Here is a 22,700-nt window from a genome sequence, read left to right as displayed (position 1 = left end):
ACGGCCTTATTTTTGGAAAAAGAGGTTGAGATTGAACAAGGCCTACGAGGCGCGTGACGTCAAGATATCTCGTTTCCTCCTCTCTTAGCTTCGCCCCCTCAAGGCGGTGAGGCGGAGAAGACGCGATGCTGTTCTCTCTCCTCCTCGGAGAAACAAGGCATAAACATATCTCCAAATGTGCCTCCTCTTTTTTTAAAATACGGTCATTCGTTGGAGATATCGCGGTATGAGTTATGTTTTGGTGTTTGTAGCATCCCGTTGCACGCTTTTGCTGCCGTGTTTTGTGGAATCCAGTTTTCGGTTTAGCATCCCTTTAAGGGGGGACATGGCTTATCGACCCTTTTATTGAAAGGGCTGGAAGGAGGTGCTGTTGGCAATTTACATCCCCACAAACTACGGGTCACATGAGAAGACAAGCAACCCCCACCATATAGCACCGCATCTTGCAGCATCCATGAAATAATTTAGACGACCGATCCCCTCTTATCTGTTTTATAGTACAGCAAAAGGACCCCGCTAGGTCCGGAACTTTGGGATTTCTGTGGAACTTTCTCGTCCCAGAGATGTTGACATCAACAGGCTATGAAACCCTGACTAAACGGAGCAACCGGAAGTCTCTTGAGGGGCAAGAGAAGGCTTGTGTTTGTAAACAGTAGAAAGGTCTATAGCAGGGACGGCCAAGCTGCGGCTCTTCGCGTGTTAAAGTGTGGCTCGCGGCTCCCTCTTCTACCCCCCCCCCTTCCCAACCCTGCCTCCCTCCCAGTCACACGGGCACCTCCCGAAAAAGAGAAATGGAACGCGTTTTAAATCGAAAGACAGGTTGTGCTACTGCTACCTTACATACTGTTGGACTGCTTTTGACTCGGATAGATTAAAAGTAGCTCGAGTTTCGTTTATTGCTCTAAACAAAAGTTTGCCCCCCTCCCCGCGGCTCTTAAAGTTTCGTGGTTTTGTTTGCGGCTCTTAGGCTGGGTCAGCCTGGCCGCCCCTGGTCTATAGCCAGTGGCAAGCTAAGAATCCAGTGGAAGCTTTGCATCCAGCACACTGTCGTTGCCTTCTACTGGGCTTTGGCTGTGCGTGCAACAAAGTGCTACCAAAGGCAGAAAGCTCGTCTTGGAGGAGAAGCGTCTATATGGGTTCTTAACCTGTCACCGGCTATAGAAAATTCATTTTTTGTCAAAAAGAGTTGACGTTGAAAAATGCTGTATTTGGGTCCACCAGCATCTGAAGAATATATCCACAAAGTTTTCTGCATTTGTACTGCGTTGTTATTGTGTGATAAATTATTTTCTGGGCTCATGTGCTAAATGAAGGGTAGAGATCTGGACACTGAATGCATTTCTTTCTCTTCCAGTTTTTCAGTACAAATTTTCTTTTAAGTAATCTCTCCTCTGATAATGGGACTAAAGAAAAGACAGACTACCGTAATTATGTTTTGCCTAACTGAAACTTAATGAGGAATGCTTCTGTGGAATTGTCGTTTTACTTTTCTTAATATCTTTAATATTAAGACTGTTGAGGACACAGAGAGCGGTGTCGCATGACATTGTGATGTTATGTGACATTGTGGCAGCATGATGTCACGTGGCACTGTGATGTCACATGACACCCTGATGCCATGTGACTCCATGACATCACAGTGTCACATGACATCATGATGTCACAGTGGCACGTAACATCATGATGTCATGTGACATCATGATATCAGTGTCACATGCCATAATGGTGTCATGTAATATTATGACATCATGTGTCATCAGACATCGCATGAGGCTATTTATTACATTGTGTAATGTCAGAGTCAAGTGTCATCGTGATTTCAGATGAAATTATGATGTCCCACTACACCGTGACGTCACATGGCATCACGTTACTGTGACATCATGATGCCATATGCTATTGTGATGTTGTGCAAGTTTTGGAGCCTTGAGCTAAAATATTTCAGACATGTTTTTTTTTTATTTATAAAGAATTTATCAGATAGGATCAAACAGAGGGTGTCGGGTGAAATTTTTAATTTGCTCATTATTTTTTGTCATTTCTTAATCTACAAAACAAATTCATAATAGTTTTGCTCGGGAGACAAAAAATTGTAAGCCATGAAGAGGTGGACACCCGCATTTATGCGCACCACTGATGTGGTCTTGTTCGGTAGTAAACATTTTGAGTAATAAATGACAATACTATTGGAAGTTCACTCATTTTTATAAATAATGTTTGGATGCAGATAAGCTGTAACAAAATAATAGTTGTTAATAAAAATTGGTTTGCTTTGTATGTTTTTACGGCCTTGATGTTGGTACGCCTCAACGGGTGACCGGTCACTTATCTACAGATGAGAAATTTAGCCAGTGGAGTACAACCGCTAGCCTGAGGTTTTTAACGTGCATCACGCAGTAGTGATTACACAAACGCGTGCCGGTACGAAAACTCATCCAGATCGAAATGGGCGGGGGCAATGGGGGTCAAATTCAGAAGGTTTTCAGCGCAAGCTTTCGCTCCACGCTCCAAGCTGAGATGCATTAGCCAACCAGGCCACCGATTCCTTAATAGTTGTTAATTGTGTCACATATGTACTTTTATAAAAAAAAATCTAACATGGTCGGATGTTTAGCCAGTGCAGGAATTGTTGGCCTCGTTTCGGAAACCACACTTTCTAAAAACAACAACCTCGATGTGTGCTTATGCGACTTGTTGAGAAAACAAGTTCTTAAATAATAAACTAAAATAAAAAAAAAAATCTAATGACTTTTTTTTATAACTAACAATTATTCCTTGCTGCTAACTATAAAGCAAATAAAAAATGTGATTTTCGAAAAATTTTTTTCTAAATTTACCATATTTTTTGTACATTCATTCATTCACATTAATGTAAATAATTTTATTTTGGACATATATTGAATGGTTATTCAATAAAAATAGCTAAATTTCAACTTTCTGATGGGTTCAAGGTCATTAGAATATCTTAAATTGGCCACACTAATGAACTTTTCAAACTTTTTCAAAAATCATCAAAGGGACACAGTCCGACATTTTATTGCGATAGCGGTTAGGAGCTCGTGTCGCAGAAAATCCGGTGTCGGCAGGATGGAAAAATTCTGATTGGTCAATATCGATAGGGTCATGACATCACAGCCACGTGACCTCGCACAGGAATTTCAAACAACTTACAGCGCTCTCATAAAATATGACGTCACGCGTGGAATGAAAGTGATTAAGACATGACATGGTGAATTAAAGGTTGGCGCATGTCTCAAACGATTTCACTTTATAAAGTAATTCATTTGCTAAAAGAAAAAAATTTAAAGAATTTTAGGTGATCCAGACGTGCTGTTGACTAGGCCACGCAAGGCACACCTGCACGGCTTGGAAATGAGTGGGGGTTTATATGTTTAGCTATCGCGTTCCACTCCTAAAGGCCAAGCTTAAGCGTCCTCCTGTAATTGTTTTTATGTTATTTTTAAAAAGTATGATCTTTTTAGATTTGTTAAGCATAATTAAATTTATTTGGAGTGTCGCAAAACCGTCCTAGAGCCGTAGTTTGAGAGCAACAAAATAGCGAGCAGTCAAACATACCATTCCCTACAGGTGCCGAAAAACATGTTTTCACCTGAATTAAATCATGGTTTTCAAATCAAATTTTTAATTTTGACAAAGAGAAAATGTTTTGGGATCATTCTTGAAATGAAGGAGAGTCCAAAGAACAAGCTTGGCAGATTTTTTGTTTTCGAGTTATCGTCAAAATACATCAAAGGGAGACAGACAGTTTGACAATTTTTTTCAAAATTATTGTAAAATGCAATATGTTTTTAATGCCTTAGGTGTAATAAAACAAATTTCGAGAGTGTCGCAGAAGGGTCCTAGTGCAGTGGGTTGAGAAGTGACAAAATAGCGAGCAGTCAGACATGCGATCCCCGACAGCTGAAAGAAACTTTGCCTTGGCCTCGTTCAGTGGTCAGTAACTTGAAAACCACAATATCCGCTAAGCTTGCCGTTTGCTCTTTTTTTCCACTTCAAGAATGATCCCAAAACACATTTTTTGGTCAGCATTAAAAATTTGACTCCAAAACCACGCTCGAATTGAGATGAAGACATCTATATAAAATATAGTCAGTTAAGAATTCTTACCAACCAACAGCAGCACAATTTTACCTCAAATCTTTATTCTGTGGCCCAGCCGTTTTGTAAGATGTATTTAAATTATTGTAGTGCTATCTTGTTACTGTTAATGTGGTAATTATTTCTTTAGCTATGAATTACCTCATCAGAATATTGCCTAATTAATAAAAGTATGTATTAATTTGGTAAAACCTTAAGTCTGAATCCCTTTCCGTGCAGGATAGTGCCCCCTAGAGACGCAAACAAGGGGCTCCGTAGGGGGCTGTATCTTCTTTATCATATTATACATCACGTTTTTCATGGCGATAGAATAACACAAATAATTCAAAATATATAAAAGAAAGATTGGAGATGTTTTTGTTTTGTTTTTTGTCAAATTTTTCTGTTATCACATATTTCCGTGATAATATCTCGATAACTGGTTTAAATAAATACATGATATTTAGTTAAATTTATATCTAATCTGTAAAGAGAATACTGTGAAAATTTTGTGTGTGTGATATAAATATCTCATAAGTTACAGCCTGCTAATTTCACTAACAATGGCTCAAGGAATAATATAAAAATACATGTAATGCAATTAAGAACTCATTAATTATGCAACTTACTTACACCTATACGTTAGTGAACTTCTCCTAATGATCACTCCAGTCATTAGGAACATGACCACTCCGGGAGTGTGCGTCAATGCGAGCATCCACCTCTTCCTGATCTTCGACTTTTATCTCCCGAGATTTTTTTTTTCGGACAAAGCTATTTATGAATTTTTTTATATTGTAAGTAGACAATTACAGATAAAAAAATATCAAGTGAATTGGATGTTTCAACCGGCGACCCTCTGTTTGATCTTATCTGAATATCACACAGCAATTCAATAAGCTTTTTACGTCTCTCCGAGGACTGATCCATTGTAGTTGTAATGTTCTGATTTATGTACAGTCGTATTCAATTCAGTTTTATTTGGTTGGCACATATTATAGAACTGCAAATAAACTAATAAATGTGTGAGCAAATGAAATTTAGTATTAGGGACATAGACTTCCTCCCCTCCTGGGCAGCGAAATACCATGCTCAGCGTAGCGTCGTACATGAAGTTCTATTTACTTTGCTCGAGAATCAGAGTAATTTTTGTAACAGCATACGACATTCCCAAACTCAATTAAATGAGAGAAAAGGCGCGCGGCAGGCAGTGGAACTTTCCAGTGTAGTTCAGAACACCAAAAAGAGCGTCATGTGATGCGGAAGCTGCGATAAAACCCTTCTCTAGTCCTTAGACCATGGGCTCTCAAACGGGGGTCCACAGTACTCTGATGGGTTCCACCCACCCCCCCTTATCCTCCACCCTTTTTTCCCCAAGCGAAGCATTTTTCCAATTTAAGGGGGGACACTACCCAGAAAAAACAATTTCTGCAAAAAAAAGTTGATTTTGAAAAATGTCATATTTACATCCACCAACATCTAGAGAGTATTGCCAGAAAGTTTCATTAGTTTACACTGCACAGTTAATTTTTTATAAATTATTTTTGGCCCACTGATGCTAAAGAAAAGGTGGAGGTTGGAGCACTTTGAACCCATTTTTTTCCATTCCACTTTTTGGCATAAATTTCACTTTAGGAAAACTATTGTTTTGTTATTACGCAACTTGGATTCATTTTTATGAGTGTTTCTGGGGTGAAATTTTAAGGGGAAGATAACTATGAGCTTGTATTTTTTATTTTTGTCATTTTGCATGCTCAAGAACTAAAAGTTTGGACAAAGGATGGAAATCTAAAAAACTGTATTTGTGTTTATGTGGCTTTTTTGTCATGAAAGATGGTATAACATAGAAATATAGCTCCATAGTTATCTGCTCTGAACTGTCCTAATGCAATGTAACACATGAAAACAACAAATTTATAAGTAATTTCAAAACGATAGTTTTCCTAAGCAGACACGCCCACTTTCGTCTTTGAACGTTTGCAATTTTTTTTGTACTTCACCCAGGTTAACAAAAATGGCAGAAATGTTATCAACATCAACAGAAACAAGCCCTGTAAATATAATTTAAATCAGACAAGTGGTTCAAAAATTTACTTTTTTGGGTAGTGTCCCCCCTTAAACACCCTTTCAGCAAATCCGAGCCACCCTGTTACATAACTATGAGCCAAACTCTCCTTAGTTTGTGCATTATTCTTTACGAGACCTGCAAGCTTCTGCACTGTTTTATTGGGTCAGTGCTGAGGCCGGGAGGGTTTCCGTGGCTGCCATTAGAGGCTAAGGTGTTCCCCAGATTAAAAACTTTGAGAAACCCTGTTTTAGACGCTTTTGTTTTTGCAATTTAGGTTTCTCCCCGTCGCCAAGCCCCCTTTTATTCCTCTGCCCCAGTCGTCCGTCAATGAGTAATCAGTCTTTGCTCACGCAGGCCCTTTCCCAGCTATTCTCGTTCATTCACCGCGCTCCACGTGTCAGTCTGGAGCTTTTTTCAGAATCGCTGCAATCCGACACTTCAGTGTGGAGCAAAGACGAGGGTTGTCTTGTCGGCTAAGTGACACTCAAGCACTGTCACGAGGTCTTTTCTCTGTCGCGTTGCTACTCCATTTCATTGTTGCGTTTTTCTTCATCCTTTTTGTTTGTTTTCGTTGGTCTAGAAATGTCGATTGCCTGGCACATTCTGAGCTTTTTGCCCCGATAAAAAGGGTTAGAAGGCTGAGCGTATACTTTTGAGGTGGGGTGGGCTTGAAACCTTTGGGTGCCATAGGATAACGATTTTGGATAATTCATACTGTGAATTACTTCATTTTTTGCAAGGACCTAATTTCCACAAATTTTGCAACTTTAATAATATTATGACAGATTGATCCCGCATATGTATAGCTTTATGTCAGTGGTTCTCAAATGGGAGCCCACAGACCGTTTGGGGTCCCTGAAGGCCTTCTCAGGGTTCCTGAAGCCCTTCTTGGGGTTTCTAAAGCCCTCGACTGTCAAACAAGCCAAACAATAAACCCTTTTTTTTAATTGATGCTGACTTTTTTTATTATGCTAAATAGACCTAGCCATGTGTGCCAAGCGATCAGCACTGATTATTCTTCTTCAAGACTTTAAAGATGGTTTGCATGCATTTAGTTTCTTTCATTTACCCTTTTGTTAATGTAATCATCCAATGCCAACCCCCCCCCCCCCCCCCTCCCCCCCTCCACCCCCACGTCCTCCTGGTGGATAAAGTTCCCAATCACTTCTTCCAATCCAGAAGGTGTCCTCAAAGCACCGGTGGTTGAGAACCGCTGCCCTATGATAATGATTACATAGGAAGCCGCTCCCATTTGCAAAATTTCGTGACCACAAAATATTCCAGCAAACGACACTTTGCAAATTTTGTGAAATATCGAGCCCACAAAAATGAAATCCTCACAGTAGTTGTTGTTGGTTTTGAGCGATGTTTCTCCAGGAATTTAATTTGGGGGGAGGGGGGGGGGGGGTTTAGTGTAGAGTAGGGGGGTAGGGGGGGGGCATTAAGAATAGAGGAGTCGTTGCAAATTAAGGGGGTGCCTTCACACAAGAACAAGGGGGGGTGTACACCCCCCTCGCCCCCTCCTAGGAAATGTTAGGGAAATCACTAAGTGATGCAGGTGCCACCATGTTGCTGGTGAACCATATTTTAATTCTGGGTTACCTTGTATTTTGTTGGGTCACTCGTTTTTCCTTTGCAGTAGAAGGCAAAATGTAGTAAGGCTACATATGAGAAATATATTGATATGTAGTAGAGGTAGATCAAACAAGATGCACTGATGCAACAGGATTTCTGTGCAGCAAAACGTCACGTGGTCAAGATGTTGACATTGTAAATGCAAGACACGGTACAATCTATAGTACTCATACAGCGCAACTTCCGCTTCCTAAAATTGTCTCAAAGTAATAAGATACAAAAAAGTAAACAAGGATGAGGGGGGGGGGGGGGGAGGTGAGGACCAAAGTGTATGCGCACTGGGCGCTTTTGTCACTGGCTCAAGTAAACAATAGTTGTGCACATGCTATGCAATGTGGCTCTGCAGAAAGTACAGTTAAAAATATCCCTGTACCATTACATTTAAATGCACGATAGAATAAGGTACTGACACTGATGTACGAGGTACTAACGTGATAAATATTCTATTTGGTTCATCTAGTCTTGCAACAAATATGCTCTGCCATACGTGAATCTGAACTTGATAAATTTACCTCGCTAACCAGCGTCAACTTTTTCTTTTTTTTTTTCCAAGGCGTTGTTGAAGCTATTAGTGCGAACACGTGGCTTAGTTTGCCGACTTTTTCGTACGGGAGCACATGCAAAATGGGGTGCATGAAGAAGCATGGCTGCGGCACCGTGGCAACTGTGCTAGCCTTGACGTCTAACCAAAAAGTTAATGTAGTACAGCACGTCTCCCCCAAGAAATGTGCAGGGTTTTTTTCACCGCCAAAATAAAATGTGCATCACAAACGCTCAATCTCCTGTCAAATGTAGCGCTAGCGGTGCAAACCCAGAACTAACCATTATGTCATTTAAAAGTTATAAGTGATTTTCTGAAAATTTTAACGAGAAAATTATGCCCGTTTTCGCCCATTTTTTGTAACTGGTATTATTCAGTTCCACGTACTTGAAGGCCCCGCCAGCTGTCATTTTCTCGTTGAAAATTTTAGAAAATCGCTTATAACTTTTAAATGAGATGAAGGTTAGTAGTTTTGCAACCTTGCCTTCTGGTTCAGACCATTAGGACGGAGAATGAGTGTTCGGCGACGCATAGTTTATATTTGCGGTAAAAACAACCCTTCAAATTTTTGCAGGGACACCCTGTGTAATGACTGGTTGAATATACCTTTGCACGATGTAGCCATGGTGAGCTTATACTTGCGCACCTTCAATTTATGCTTATCGCTCTAATTTTTTTTTTGTCTGCGGGGGAGAAGGGAGGGGGCGGGGACAAATAAGGGTCTGAGCTAAAGATACCTTCGTTCCCTCTTCGCTTTTTTCGTTGTGTACGGTCGGCTCTCTCCACTCGCCATTCTCAGCGCCTTCCCCCTCCCCTCCTCCCAACTTCGTGCCCAAGTCCTACCGCTGTGAACGAACGTGGAACCGCTGTCAGAAAAGTGGGTCTCGCTCTGCACACGACACTCGAGTTAAACTGGAGGTCGGCCGCCACTTGGCAGACGCTGAGTCGTCGCTGTTTGTCTGGCACCCGGGCTAAGTCTCGAACTGGGTTTGGGGCAGTCGGGTGCAGAGGGGGAGCCAATTGAGAGAAAGGGGGGTTTAAAATTTTACTTAATTTTTTTTTCTCTCCCCGTTTTGCACACGGCACGTTTACTCTCCCCGGTTTGTTGTTGTTTCTCTGTGGCTGGTTGTTTCTTTACGAGATTATTTTCGTGTTCTGGGCTGTCGTCTAAGCGCCGCTGTTGCCTTTTGGCAGAAGGGGTGCCTCTTGCGCAACTGCAGTTTTGGATAGTCACGTGACTGTGACATGACGTTCCTCATCACTGGGAGTATCGGTAACCAATGCTTCTTTGGGCAAAAACGTGTGAGCATGGCAACCCCCACATGCAGAGTTAGCAAGATGTGCTCTAGATGTAACCCTGTTCATTAATGTTTTCTTTCTATTGTTAAGGGAACTTTAGGGTCTCCTTTTTTTGATTGTGCAAGGGATGTTGTGAAAAAAAGCATAGTGGCTTTGTTGTAGGAATTGCCTTTTTTAATATACTTATTTTCTGCCTAAATTTCTTGCCACATTCTTTCTTTTGATCTTTATTAAATCTTTGGGATAGGGTTTTACTCTCCCTGCCCCGTTGATAATGCAAGGGTACCAATACAAAAGGGCAGCTGTCAGAGTTTGCCTTAACAGCGCACCAAATATGTCACGGCAACGTCATGAAGGGATCCATCTGACATCACGGTCATGCCTGAATTCTGCATTTTCAACCTCATTGGAAACAACTGAGCAGTTGAGTGAGGCTTCCGAAGTTTTGTTTTATCTCTGCCACAACTCTGTTGCAGAACCCACTAGTTTAAGAGTGAACCAAACACTTGGGGGGGCTCAGGTTCTGGCTCTGGCTCTGCAACGGGATGTCATGTTATGAACAGAATTTAATGTCATGGGCAGATGTGACGTCACAGACAGAGGTAATGGTCATTTCACCAAGAAAGGCATTTTTTCTGAAAGAAAAAATAAATAGATACCTGTTCTTTAATTAAACACATTTTACTCTGGAGTCTGAGAGGGGGGGAAAGGGGGGGGGGGGGCAGTGACCCCCTCTCCCCTTAAAGGGGTACGGGAACATAAATTGAAATATTCAGATTTCGTTCGGAAATGAGTCAAGCATGACGAATAATAACCGTAAATGATAATCGCACGTTTGTATTTTGAATGATTGGCTATATTTTTCGTTCCAAACGGTGCATCCGAGCAAGCGCTCGAAGAGAAGCGAACGGAGAGCGCGATACGTCATGGGATATCCGGCGCAAACAAAAACAGAAAGAAAAGATTTCCCGCGTTCGTGGAGTAGCAAAGCAGACGTGGTTATGAGCTTTGCCCTTGGTGGCGTTGTCAGTGTTGTGGTGGTGTTAATAGCGTCAGCGCGTTACAACCGAGCCGTTCGAAGTACCCGTGGGGTGACGAGCGTGTGGCTGGTCCATGGAGCACGTAGCTTCCACAACACTGTCAGCTTAGGGCTGAACGGGGTAGGGAAAGCGACTTTTGTTCGAGTTTTGAGGGACGGGCTAATCTTCTAGGGGGAGAATGGTTGTTTCCGGTTGCACGAACGAGGGTCCGAGAAAGAGAGTCCTCCCTTTCCGTCTTCTTGGACCGTTTGGTACAATACGCGATTTGTGAGTTCAGGAGGAAAGCTAAGAAGGAAAACGTTGAAATGCCAAAGAGCAGTGCTGCTCCGAAGGAATCTGCTACGTCACGACTACGTAGCAGATTCCATAACGTTGCTAGACTACCTCCCAAATAGGCTCCGCATGCATCCTCCAGGTGCACATTGAAAGTCGTTTATTTAGCTTTAAAATTAGTTTTCTTGTGCTTTTCAACGGAAGACTGGTGTTTTTGAGGTTAGGGTGCGACATGCAACAGATTAAAGTTAGAAAATGAGCGCTGAAATTTCGTTTTTCTACCCCTTTAAATCCTCCACTGTATGAGAACAAACAGCCATCAAGTGTCTGTCTGTGCACAGACATGCAGCATGTACGCTTTGCGACAATCTACAAATTTGCGGCCTCCGGATTGATTGCATTTGCTGACATTGACAGGATAAGAAGGCAGGGAGGTCTTTGAGATGCCCCAGCTTCAGCGTGAGTCTTCTGGTTCTACCTTCCATAACACATCGGTGCCTCGGGAGCTTTGAGCACGCACGCTCAGCCAGAGCATGTTGGAAGGCAACAAGTATGTGCTGGACGCAGAAAATCCGAAAAAACGTCCTGTCGTTCTCATTCTGCCAGTGACTATAGTGCTTTAAAATAAGCGCGTATAGTACCTCCTGAATTTGCGTGACATCTTCCTTTGCAAACTATTTTTTGCACTTGTGAAAATTATGCGAGCCAACAACATTCTGCGTGAACTGCGCAAATGAAACATACCGTTTGTGATCAACTGATGCCGCTGCATCTTTAAAGTAGCAGTACTTTGGTGGTACAGCCACCAAGGTGTCAAAATGACCGTTGTCTCTGCCGTTTTTCGTTCTTTAAATGGGGAATCGGCGCATTGAAACTCTTCCTAAAAATTTACCGTCCATGTGCGCTAATGAGGCATGTTTAGTGTACACGGTGTGGTTCCTGACCTTAATGTCACCACTGCAGTTTCTGCAAGCTACCACAGAGCATGTTTCGCCCGCTGGACGTGGTTTATGCGTCCCGTCGCGGTTGCCTATCGCACGCCGACGGCTGCAAATGATGACTTCGTAGGCATTTATTCCAAAATTAATCCTGAGCGAAGATAGAACTGTCACTTTGGTTCAGACATACCACAAAATGAAGTGGGAACCACCGTTTTTTTAATAATTGATTATATTTGCACCATCTTTTTGTAAACAGTTTGGCACGCTACCTTCATGGCAGGCATACCTGAGGGTGACCGGAACATTACTTTGAAGCAGGCACTCACAATTCTGTGTCTCGTTGCTTCTTCGTATCTTCTTGGCCGTCACTCTCCTTCTCCTCATGATGTGCGGCACCGTCCTTGACAAATGTGTGTCATGTACCAAGCGCGGAAATTAAGATGTGTAAGGTTGATAACTGCCTCACACGTGGGCGTAAAACACTCGTATGCCGACCGAGGGGGATGCGGGTTAATTTTAGGCCTTTCATCCCTCCCGCTGTGCCCTTCTCCGCCAGGGTTTCTTTTTTAAGTTTACCCACGGGCATGGCTTGCCAGGGAAGACATAATTTCTTTGTTTGTTTAGGGCTTGACTTCTCAATTTTGATCGCGTCATGGCTGTTTTCGAGAGTGCTCGGCAGAGAAGCGGGTTGTTCCACTCTTGCGTGACCGTGGGGACTGTATGCCGCCAACAACAATGTGGCTAGTGTTTGTGACATTTAGTGTTTTCTAGTGTCGTGTTGTTGTTGTTGTTGTTGTTGTTGCTGTTGTAGCCTTGGTGAATTACAGCACATATTGAGAGGGTTAGTACTGTTACGAAAAGTGCTTGGACAGCAAAGCGCTCTCCTTTTTTAGTGCTTAGCTGTACACCTGCAAGTACAAAGTTATTTTTTTAATCTAAAATCTAAAAGAAAGAGACAATGCGGTAAAAATCTAAATGTAATTTAATGCCACTTGAACTATTAAACAACCTCCAGAATTTTGTTTTAATGTGCTGGTAGGGTGGCGGTCAGGCCAATGTGATAAAATGCTATGTTAGGGGCTCTGCGTGCATTAACTTGTTAAAAGGGAGGTTGGTATAATCTGCCATATTTCGTATCATCACAGTGTGATGGTAGTTTCTGTTACCTAGCATTCTGGAGGCATCGGATGCGGCATTTTACCCCCTTTGGCTAGCACTCGGCTCTCTCAACTTGCATTTCCACCAACTATACCTTTCTATGTCTACAAACATTGTGCAGTGTTTTTGTGTGAGTTTTTTATTGCTGGTGGGTGTGTTTTGACCTTTACTTCTATTCCACCTTTCAAGTGTGCTGAGCTTCAGGCAATGGCGAACCTGAGTAGACGTAGAATTTGTTGGGATAGTGAAACAATTTTCTATCACTAGTTCCATCACTGCACTGTCCTGAAGAGCTGGGAAACGTCAGCATGGCTGAGCTGTAGCCGGCATCATTTTTAGTCTGCCAATCTCTCCACAATCTGTATTTTTTCCTATCTCAGCGGGACTTTTGCCTTTATCTAAGATATCCAGACAAAATGCAACTAAGGAATTGCATACCTCATACTGTAATTGAAAGCTTTTTTTTTTTTCATGTAATGAATTGCTTTATGCTTTTGGTGTTCACTTCAAGGCGTTACACGCAGGCACTGCTACTTCGTGTCAAACTGAAGTTTTGGTGCTTGACTCAAGTGTATTGTATTGGGCCTTTCGATATCAGGTTCTTTTCGGCATATATTATCCATCTGACACGAAAAAAGCATCACCCTTTGAATATTGTCTATCAAAACTCCAATCTTGTTTCCATTTTGTGAGTTTTGGTATTATTTCATAAATGGTTTCATTTGACTCTAATAAAGCTAGAAGCTGTCACTTTTGACAGGTGATTAAGGTCACCGGACTTACATTGTACATTTGCCATGTTGAAGCTAAAAGGGGGCGATGTATTGCTCTTTAGTTTGAATGCAAGCAAAACAATGGCATCAATTGTATAAACCTTACTTGTTCCAGTATTTCAAACAATACTGTCTTACTTCATCATTGACCGTTAATCAGCTTTAGCCTGGGCCATGAAATTTGCTTCTTTTTGGTCGTTTGGAAAGTTAAGGGGAATAATTTACCCTGTGGTTCAGGCAGTTATGCTCATTGTTTTTGGTCTGATGGTGAGAACGTCTTTGCATGCCATATAAAAAAGCTGCTTTACTATCTGTTTTCCTTTCAGTCCCGCAAAGGCAACACGTACATACACGAGTCCGACGCCGACTGCATCCTCTGCCACTAAGGAATTGGATGACCTCATGGCATCACTCTCCGACTTCAATGTGAGTGTTTTTATCTAGTCATAGTAATAGTAGTCACAACAGTAATGTTTCATATCATATCTACCACAAAAGACCAACAAAAGCATCCTCCCAGAATCATGGTTACAAAATTTGGCAGTAGATTCTTGTTTGTATCAAATCTATGTGCATTCCATATATAGACAATTTTGAAGCATGCAGACACAGGATGGGTTTTGCACCAGCGTAATTATCATTCTGCCTTGATTCAGTTGATTACCTAATTGCCCAGGAAACAAAGTTAGAAATCTAAGGGGTTAAAACATCACTTAGCATCAAGCATGTCAGTGAGGTAACAGCTGCTCTAGACCACTTATTTAAACAAAGCATGAATGCAAAACTGCATGGGTGATGGAACCTTGAAATACTAGTCTTCTCTGAAAGCAGAAGCTGCAATGAGGATTGAGAACTGATTTTTAGCCAAAATTGATCTTGCAACGGATGCTCGAGTGTAGGAGTACATAGTTCTGGCATGTCAGTGGCACTTTATAGAGTTGGTTCATTTTCTGCGATTTAGAACCACTGAATAATCACAGTTCCACAGTGTATAGCAACTGGTGTAGTCAAGGGTAGAGCTGTATGCTAATTCACCTTACCACCTCTCCTGATGGAATTTCTTTTTTGAGTTGCAACATATAGACTACAGCTTTGCTGATTTTATTGTCATAACTTCTTAGAAAAAAGGAACTTCAAAACTGCAGTCTATGTACAGGGATTTGTTTCTGCTAAGAAACTACATATACCAGCTTCATTATGATGTTAGCTGAGTACTGACTCTACCGGTTAGTGGAAGGTTGCAAGTTTTGGTTGCTCAAAGGCGTTCAGCAGTCCCAGTATGGCCAGTCAATACATTTCAACAACCAGTTTCCTTGCTGGTTGAAAACTTCTTCAGTGATGAAGTCGGTTAGCTCAGGCAACCAAACATGGCAACTACAAGAAGCAGTAGTAAGTGGTGAACATGGTAAAAAGGGGAAAAAAATGTGGAGAGACTGTTTGCTGCTCGACTTGTTTTGGTCTTTCCCCTTGAGTCTTGAGCATGATGCATGCACATAAACAGACCATACCTAACCTAAAAAGAGATGCACACTGGATGACTCATCATACGAAAAATGCAAAAGAAGAGGCAAGCTAGGAAAGGCTTTGTTTGTTTTCACGGCACAACTCCGCATGCCGTTGTGTCGTCCTCAGACTCTGTACGTACCGTTACTTCTTTCGAAAGATCAAGGGAACTCCTGCCGAAAACTGCGGCTGCTCCATCGCCGTGTGGGCGGCAATTCTCGTTGGCAGGTTGCCTTGCCCTGTTTGTTGTTTCGTTTACTCTTGCGGTGGGCGGCGACTGCAAGGGGGTATCCTAGGATCTTGACAGGGCTGAAAGAAAACCATGAAAAGAAAAGAAAAAAAAAAGAAGAAAAAAGTGAGCCAGTTTATTAGGGCTGATGTCACGGGTGCAACGTCAGAGCCCCCATTTCCGAACCGTCGAGGCTGCTGCCTGTTTTGCGGCGCCCTAGCTCTCTCTCTCTCTCTTTTTCACCCTCTCTCACTCTACCCACCTTGCATTGGGACTCGAAAGAGGGAGGAGGTTGCTTTTGTTTTGGCCGCAAGATCCGGAATCTAAGGGAAAGGGAGAAAGGGACGCTGTGAATTGTGGGATGGGGAGCCAGTGTCAACTCGGAGCCGCGAGGTGTGGAGGCCAGACGACTCTCTGGACCCTGGTCAGCTGTCATCCCCTCCCTCTTCTCTTGCCCCTGTCTGCACCTGCGTCTGTTTTGGTTTCTTTACGGCCTTCGACCCCTGAAGGAACGCTACGATTCGACTCTGACTGACGAATCTCCGTGGTGCGGCACCGCGGCGACGACAGCAACGTCCTGGGATTATCCGACAGCACTTGAAGCCTGGTACGGGAGTGTGCGTCTGCTGTTTCCGGTGTGGATCACTTCTGTTGTGGAAGTTTTTGAAGCTTCATCTGGCTTGAAAATGGCCTCGACGGAAGTTTTGTGGATGTCGCTTTCTTGGAGGGTGTGGGTGGCTCGTCTGTGTCCCACACAATGTCTTCCGTGGCACTCTAGTTGGGCAGGTTGCAGCAGTGTGTGTGATTGGAGGCACCTCGTCTGGCAACTTGTATTTGCCATGTCTTGAACGTATTGACCATTCATGCCATTAGTGAATCTGGTCGTATTTCTGTCTACCTTTTGCTGTACTCACGATGTGCAGTCTTTCCTAGAGGTGTTTGAATTGGATTGACCAATGTGCAGGATCAGAAAGCATCCAAAGAAGTTGAACAGGATATAGTTTCAGTCATGATTCATTGAGTCATTGATGAGTTACTTCAGATTAGGTGGCATGCCCAGTGTTTATCATGAATGACAAACCTTGAGACTTCATGTACCTCATCATTGCTTTTAAGATCATTCTAAAGGCATTGCATTAGATCTGTGTTTGTCAGTCACATGTTTGTCACTTCAAAGTATCATGCAATGGTGCAAGCTATTTGCATTTGCTGGCTGTTCCACTGGTAAGAACTATGACAGAAATTTAATGGGAGCAACAGTTTCATGGAGGTTGCAGAAATTAACTCACAATGAAGGCTAAATGATAGGAGAGGATTAGACACTTATTGCAAGAGCATCTGTGAGGCCTCAAGGTTTTGTTTTGGGACCCCGTGACGTGGGTTTCACTCTGCATTTCCCATTTGCCGCCGTCTCCCATTTTGTTGGTTTGTTCAGGTTGAGAACCCGTAGAGTGAATTGATAGAGACAAAAATAATTATTTGCACCTAGTAGTACCTATAATCTTTAATGGGTGTGTGCCTGACCTAAGTACCTTAGGCTTCAAAAATGTTAAATTTTATACCCAAACCATTTTTATGAAATTCTGCTTCTAAATTATGAAAATAAGGCATGAAAATAGTCGTAAGAAACAGCCGGCTTAGCCACTTTCGAGAAGGTTTTTTTTCTAGCCTATTCTTTTCACTCCTAGCATAAAAGTTTGCACACACTTTCACGAATTTATTTTCGCAGGGAATTTCACATTTTGGAAGCATAAACATTTTACCCTAGACTCGCCCTTAAAATCCGCTCCGGGGAGAGGTGCAAGTACGTTCGAAATTCGTGCTGCGTGTTAAGGGCCGGTCGACTAACGCCGTTCCCCGGATGTGCCGAACTCCCAGCTGAACGGCCAGGGGCCCCAGTCGCCGATCCAGCCTCAGCAGCTGCAGCAGCTCCAGGGCTCGCCCACGCCCGTTAGCGATCCGGCATACGCCAAGCCGCACAGGGTGGTGCCCAAGGGCAACCGAGCCAACCAGCTGGATTCCATGTTGGGCACCCTGCAGTCCGACCTCACCAAGCAGGGGGTGAACACCACCGCCAAGGGCCACTGCTCGGCCTGCAACAAGCCCATCGTCGGACAGGTCGGCGTCACTACGGTCCTTCCGACGCCTCGTGGCGTCTGCAGTCGCCGGCGGCCTGAGAAGCACGGGGCGTGGCTTTCCAAACTCTTGTTTTGTTCGTTCTTTGACATTCTTATCGGTCGATGTGGCAATCTCTTTGGTTGCGTAGCAATAATGAGATGCCTGGAACTCGCCACGCCCCGCGTTTTTAAAGCCGGCGGTGATTTATAATGTCAGTTGACGTCACAGGGGTGCTGGTTGTTGCCCACGTTGTATTAGTTTCAGAAGTCGTAAGGAAGTTGACAGTTAAATGCTTCGACTCCTCATCATACGTCAGTCTGTCTTTTTTTTATTCGCGACTTGGAACAAGCATTGGAAGTTATCGTTATCCCTATCAAGGAAATCCCGCTCTGGTATAGTTGCAGCATTGAAAGTAGAGACAGTCAAAATATGGAATGATGCCTTTGGGGTTGAAACTGACTCGAAACAGACTGAGGACTGGGCTCACAGCTCTTCAAACTAGCCACAGGATCTGTAGTTGAGTATAGTTGCATCCTTCAGCAGTGGTGCACTTGCAGGTACTAAGCCTGAAAAGAAATAACTTAAAAATAGGAGTTACAAAAAATATAAGAAAAGTATACGAAAGGAGGTTAGGTAGGTTGCCACTTTTTAAACGCTCTCTGCTTCCTGCACTTTCCGCCTCTCCCCTCCCCCCCGAAGGTGGTGACGGCCCTGGGGCGCACATGGCACCCCGAGCACTTCACGTGCGCCCACTGCAACCAGGAACTGGGCACCAAGAACTTCTTTGAGCGGGACAATGAGCCCTACTGCGAGACAGACTACCACAACATCTTCTCGCCCCGCTGCGCTTACTGCAACGGGCCCATCCTCGACGTAAGTGCGGAGGCGGGAAACCTGCAGTCGGGCCGCTATCGCTGGACAAGAGGCTTGAGATCCTCCTCTCCTTTGCCATACAAATGCATTTTTGTACTTTGAGCGAGAGAAAGAAAGAACTTTATTACACGACTGAAATCGTATAATAGGTGGGAACATTATGTAGCGGAACTCTTTTGGCAATTTTATGCACAGGTGGGCTAGCCTAGTGTGCTTTTTTCTTACTTAATATAATTTTAAAGCACTTCCAGTTGTTCTCGTTGCAATGTCTTCATGTTAAATACCTGTTTCGGTTGATTAGTGAGGTTTATCAGAGTAAAAATTTCGAAAGTATTGTAATGAACTGAAGGAAGTAAAGTTTGTCAGGAGATAAACAAACAAAATATATATATATATATATATATATATATATATATATTTTTTTTTTTTAAATGAATTGGAGAACGTAGAGTTGCTCAAAGGGGAAGAACAGGGAACTGGGCAGTATTCCTCGCACCACAGATCTCCTGGTAGTGCAGGTCACATCACTACTAATTATAAATTTTTAACTCCGCCAGATCTAACTCACCGGCAAATGCGTAAGAAAATAAAGCAAAGGGCAGCCTACCTGGGCTCCGAGCGCTTGGTGCGAGCGATGTTGAAGGGTGCTTCCGGGTAATCCCTGCAGAAATGCGTGACGGCCCTGGACAAGACCTGGCACCCGGAGCACTTCTTCTGCGCCCAGTGTGGCAAGCAGTTTGGCGAGGGGGGCTTCCACGAGAAGGACGGCAAGCCCTACTGCAAGGAGGACTACTTCGAGCTGTTTGCCCCCAAGTGCGGCGGCTGCAACCGGCCCATCACCGAGAACTACATCTCCGCCCTCAACGGGCAGTGGCACCCCGAGTGCTTCGTCTGCCGCGTGGGTTTCTTCCTCATGTCCTCTTCTCAGATACCCTGAGGGTGCGGGAGTCTGCACGCGCTGAGCGACGGTACTTTCGCAAACGAGACTTCAGCGGAGTCTTGAAGACAGCACCAGGCATTCCTTGAGGACGCTTAGCTTCCTTTGGCTAGGGGGACCGGAAACGGCATCCTTGGCAGCACATTTGTCGCCGTTTCAAAGCTTGTCTGCGCTTATCCATTCGATTCCACTACTCGGATTGGCACGGTGTAACCGTGCCCCATTTCGAATCTTAGCTTTGGGGCCCGGAGACTAGATTGTGTCAAGTATTGCAGAGACAGGGTGTGCACAGATGCCTACGTAGCCAATGAATTTTATTTCCCCAGTTGCGATTCCGGAATCTGCAACAGTTTCTTTCCTTATTGGACATTGACGTAGTATAGTAATTTTCCGTGACCGTCGTGCCTTTATGCTTGGGAAGCTATTTCTATTCTCAGCTAGCACTTGCAGGCTGTATAGAGGAAATAGGAAAAAGCGCAACGCAAGGAGCCGTTGCCCATCTCGTAGGCAGAGTATCGCAGAACATAAGGGCACACGGAAGACGGTTGCTAGTTTTTCTTTCTGGAGATCTAGGAGCTTGGTGAGTCAACCGGCCTGCTCTTTCTCTCTGACAGCAACAACAACTGCAGCAAGAGCAAGAGTGACGAAAGTTTTCAACACTGCCAACGGCTGGACGGTGCCGAGACGATGGCCCGTGTGGATGGCACTCGATGGTGCACAGGGAAAAGGATAGAAGAATAAACATGGTCGCGCTTGTTTCGCTCGTTTTGTTCATCAGACATTCAGACATTTACGCCATTACAATGCCCTGTTCTGCCTGTGTTGCTTGAAGAGATATGGGAAAAATTGTTGGTAGTATTGTAGGGGGATGGGGGGGGGAGGTGAAACAGTTTGGTGAAGAAATAAAGGCCTAAAAGCCTTTAGTCAGACATCATCAGTTCACCTGTCACATTGGCCGTTTTTGATATGAATGTAAGTTGTAATGGCGTGCCTTCGTATGATCTTCGCTTCATGGTGCATTTTTGCTGCACCAATGTGGACACGAGTAACTATGAGTAACCACCAGTGACAAGGGGGACACAAGTAACGGTCTTTCTGCTGTCTGAACATCCATACAACCTATACCAGATTACTTAATCTGCTATTTTTATTTATTTTGGTAGTCTTTGTAAGCTCCCATTTTTAAGTCATCTTGAAACGACGGGGCCATAGGTCATGGCATTTAAAATCAAGTCGAGAATCCTGGATCAGATAAAATAGATTTAAACAAAGTAGCCATTGCGAGCTTCCTGTGTATGTAGAGGTTAAATAAATTTTATTTTATGCCAACAAAATTAGCATAGGTATGCAACTATGTAGTATTAGTTGAAAAAAGGAAAAAAAAAAGGGTTCATGTAGCAGTGTGCAAAACCTGCACATCTATTGTGTCCCGGCATGTGCATCTGAACATGTAAATAAAAAGATGTTGGCCAACAGCATTTCAGCAGTTTGTCACACCTTTGCACGGGCAGTTCTTAAGGTTCAGCTGTGCTTCTCGTAAATAGTAATAAAAATAATAATAATATTTGTTTATACCCCAATAGCAACAAAAAATAGTGTTGGAGGGGACTTGGAAAAAAAGCTGTTTAAACATCTTGATTGGTCCCAAGCCCCTATGACACCAGCAATTGCGACAGAGCGTGCAAAGAAAAAAAAAGGTAGCAAGATTTCACAAATCACTGTTATACTGCATCTGAACAAAAACATGAACAAATATAAAACTCAAATAACTACTTCGGCAGAAGCAAAGCCATACATTGTTCAAGCGTGGCCGATACGATAGGGGAGTATCATCTCCCAAAAACTGCCTATTAAGCCCTATGTTCTGTGCATTGAGCTGGTTAAGAATGCTCAGAAGTGTGTATGCCATAGGTTGATGGCCGTAATCTGTTCTAAAAAAGGCACTTACCAGGGTAACATATGTTTGGTATGAGTATTCTTTCCTCATTGGATTCACTAAATCTTCAAGATAAGTTGTGTGCATATTTCGTTGGCCAAACCACAATAAACGTTTCACTAATGGCTAAGCTCTCACATGATTGTGAGTGCAATTTCTTGAATCAGTCAAAAAATTTAAATGCAGCATTTAATGTTCATTATTTTATATTCAATGTTTAACATTTAAACATTTGTGTGGAATGTTTGTTGCGTATGAATTTAAGTTGAATAGTTAATGTTCAATCGCTTAAATTTAATTATCCCAGCATGAACGCTACGTTTAATGTTCGGTAGTTTCATTTGGGGCTGGTTTTTATGTAGTATTTGGGACTTTGAAGTGACGTGCACACAGTGCCCATACCGAGATTACTTGCATACTCTCCTTTTTACTAACTTGTGGTTCCCAAGAATGGGGGCTGATATATACTAGTTAATCTTCCAACACTATATCCTTGGAAAAAGCAAAATTTGCTATATGGATGTTTAGGCAACACAAAGTCAGACTGCATGAAAATGGCATCTCCACTGTAGATGGGCAATCTGGCCAGTGCAGTGTGACCGCTAACCAGGGGTTTCTCCAATGTGCATTGCGCAGTAGTGATTGCTCTGCCGTACACCGGTACGACGCTTTGAATGGAGACGTGCAGGGGCGGGAATGGAACCCATTAATAAACCTTGGGTTCCGTAGCGCAAGCTTTGGCTTCCCATGCTCCGAGCTCACTAGCTCGCTCGGCTGCTAGTCTCCCTGTATTCCTTGCCAGTAAAGCGTAGCTCGCAAGATGCATGCATCTTTAATGAAAATTTTATTTTCCACAAGCATTTTTTTGTTTGGGCACTTTTTTGTTGCCTTGGGTCGTCTCCCCCTTTGTGGGTCTTTAAGCTTGTAGATGCAAAAGCAAAGGACAACCATCAGAGTTATTCATTGTATATTTGTCAAAATTGCTTATCATATATTAATAGGGTTCCATATTTTGGGATTTATTTTTATTTTGAATTTGTCTTTTTTTTTTCACAGAATCTGTTTTTTGGTGTTAATTTCCGGTGTCTGACAAAAAATATAAATTTATCAAAACTGGTGTTGGAAAGAAAGAAAAAGGTGCAGATGTAGGGTTTTCATTTTCTAGTCGTCCTGGTACCAGTGAGAGATGGAAACAGGAGAAGGGGTCTTGATTCCCAAAGAATTCAGCATAAAGCAGCAGTCTTGCGAATGGCTCAGTGCGGAGGATCAACACGAAAT

At 43.0% G+C, this 22,700-nt stretch overlaps 1 protein-coding gene across 3 annotated transcripts in view; it reads left to right on the top strand.

The window, feature by feature from the left end:
• The window catches only part of LOC8034000 (leupaxin), an 89,765-nt gene that overhangs the window by 63,307 nt on the left and 3,758 nt on the right, over positions 1-22,700 (top strand). For 2 of the 3 annotated variants that reach the window (XM_029980988.4, XM_029981049.4), the window contains exons 5-8: positions 14,153-14,252; positions 17,437-17,676; positions 18,376-18,549; positions 19,217-19,447. In XM_029980988.4, coding sequence (XP_029836848.3) covers positions 14,153-14,252; positions 17,437-17,676; positions 18,376-18,549; positions 19,217-19,447 — 745 coding nt within the window. Of the gene's footprint in view, positions 1-14,152; positions 14,253-17,436; positions 17,677-18,375; positions 18,550-19,216; positions 19,448-20,100; positions 20,243-22,700 lie in introns of those variants that run through there. The other variant, XM_029981103.4, reaches the window with a different exon arrangement.

Source organism: Ixodes scapularis, unplaced genomic scaffold (assembly GCF_016920785.2).
Source record: "Ixodes scapularis isolate PalLabHiFi unplaced genomic scaffold, ASM1692078v2 PGA_scaffold1__304_contigs__length_218370807, whole genome shotgun sequence".
NCBI classification, from domain to species: domain Eukaryota; kingdom Metazoa; phylum Arthropoda; class Arachnida; order Ixodida; family Ixodidae; genus Ixodes; species Ixodes scapularis.
This window is presented reverse-complemented; position numbering and strand designations above follow the sequence as displayed.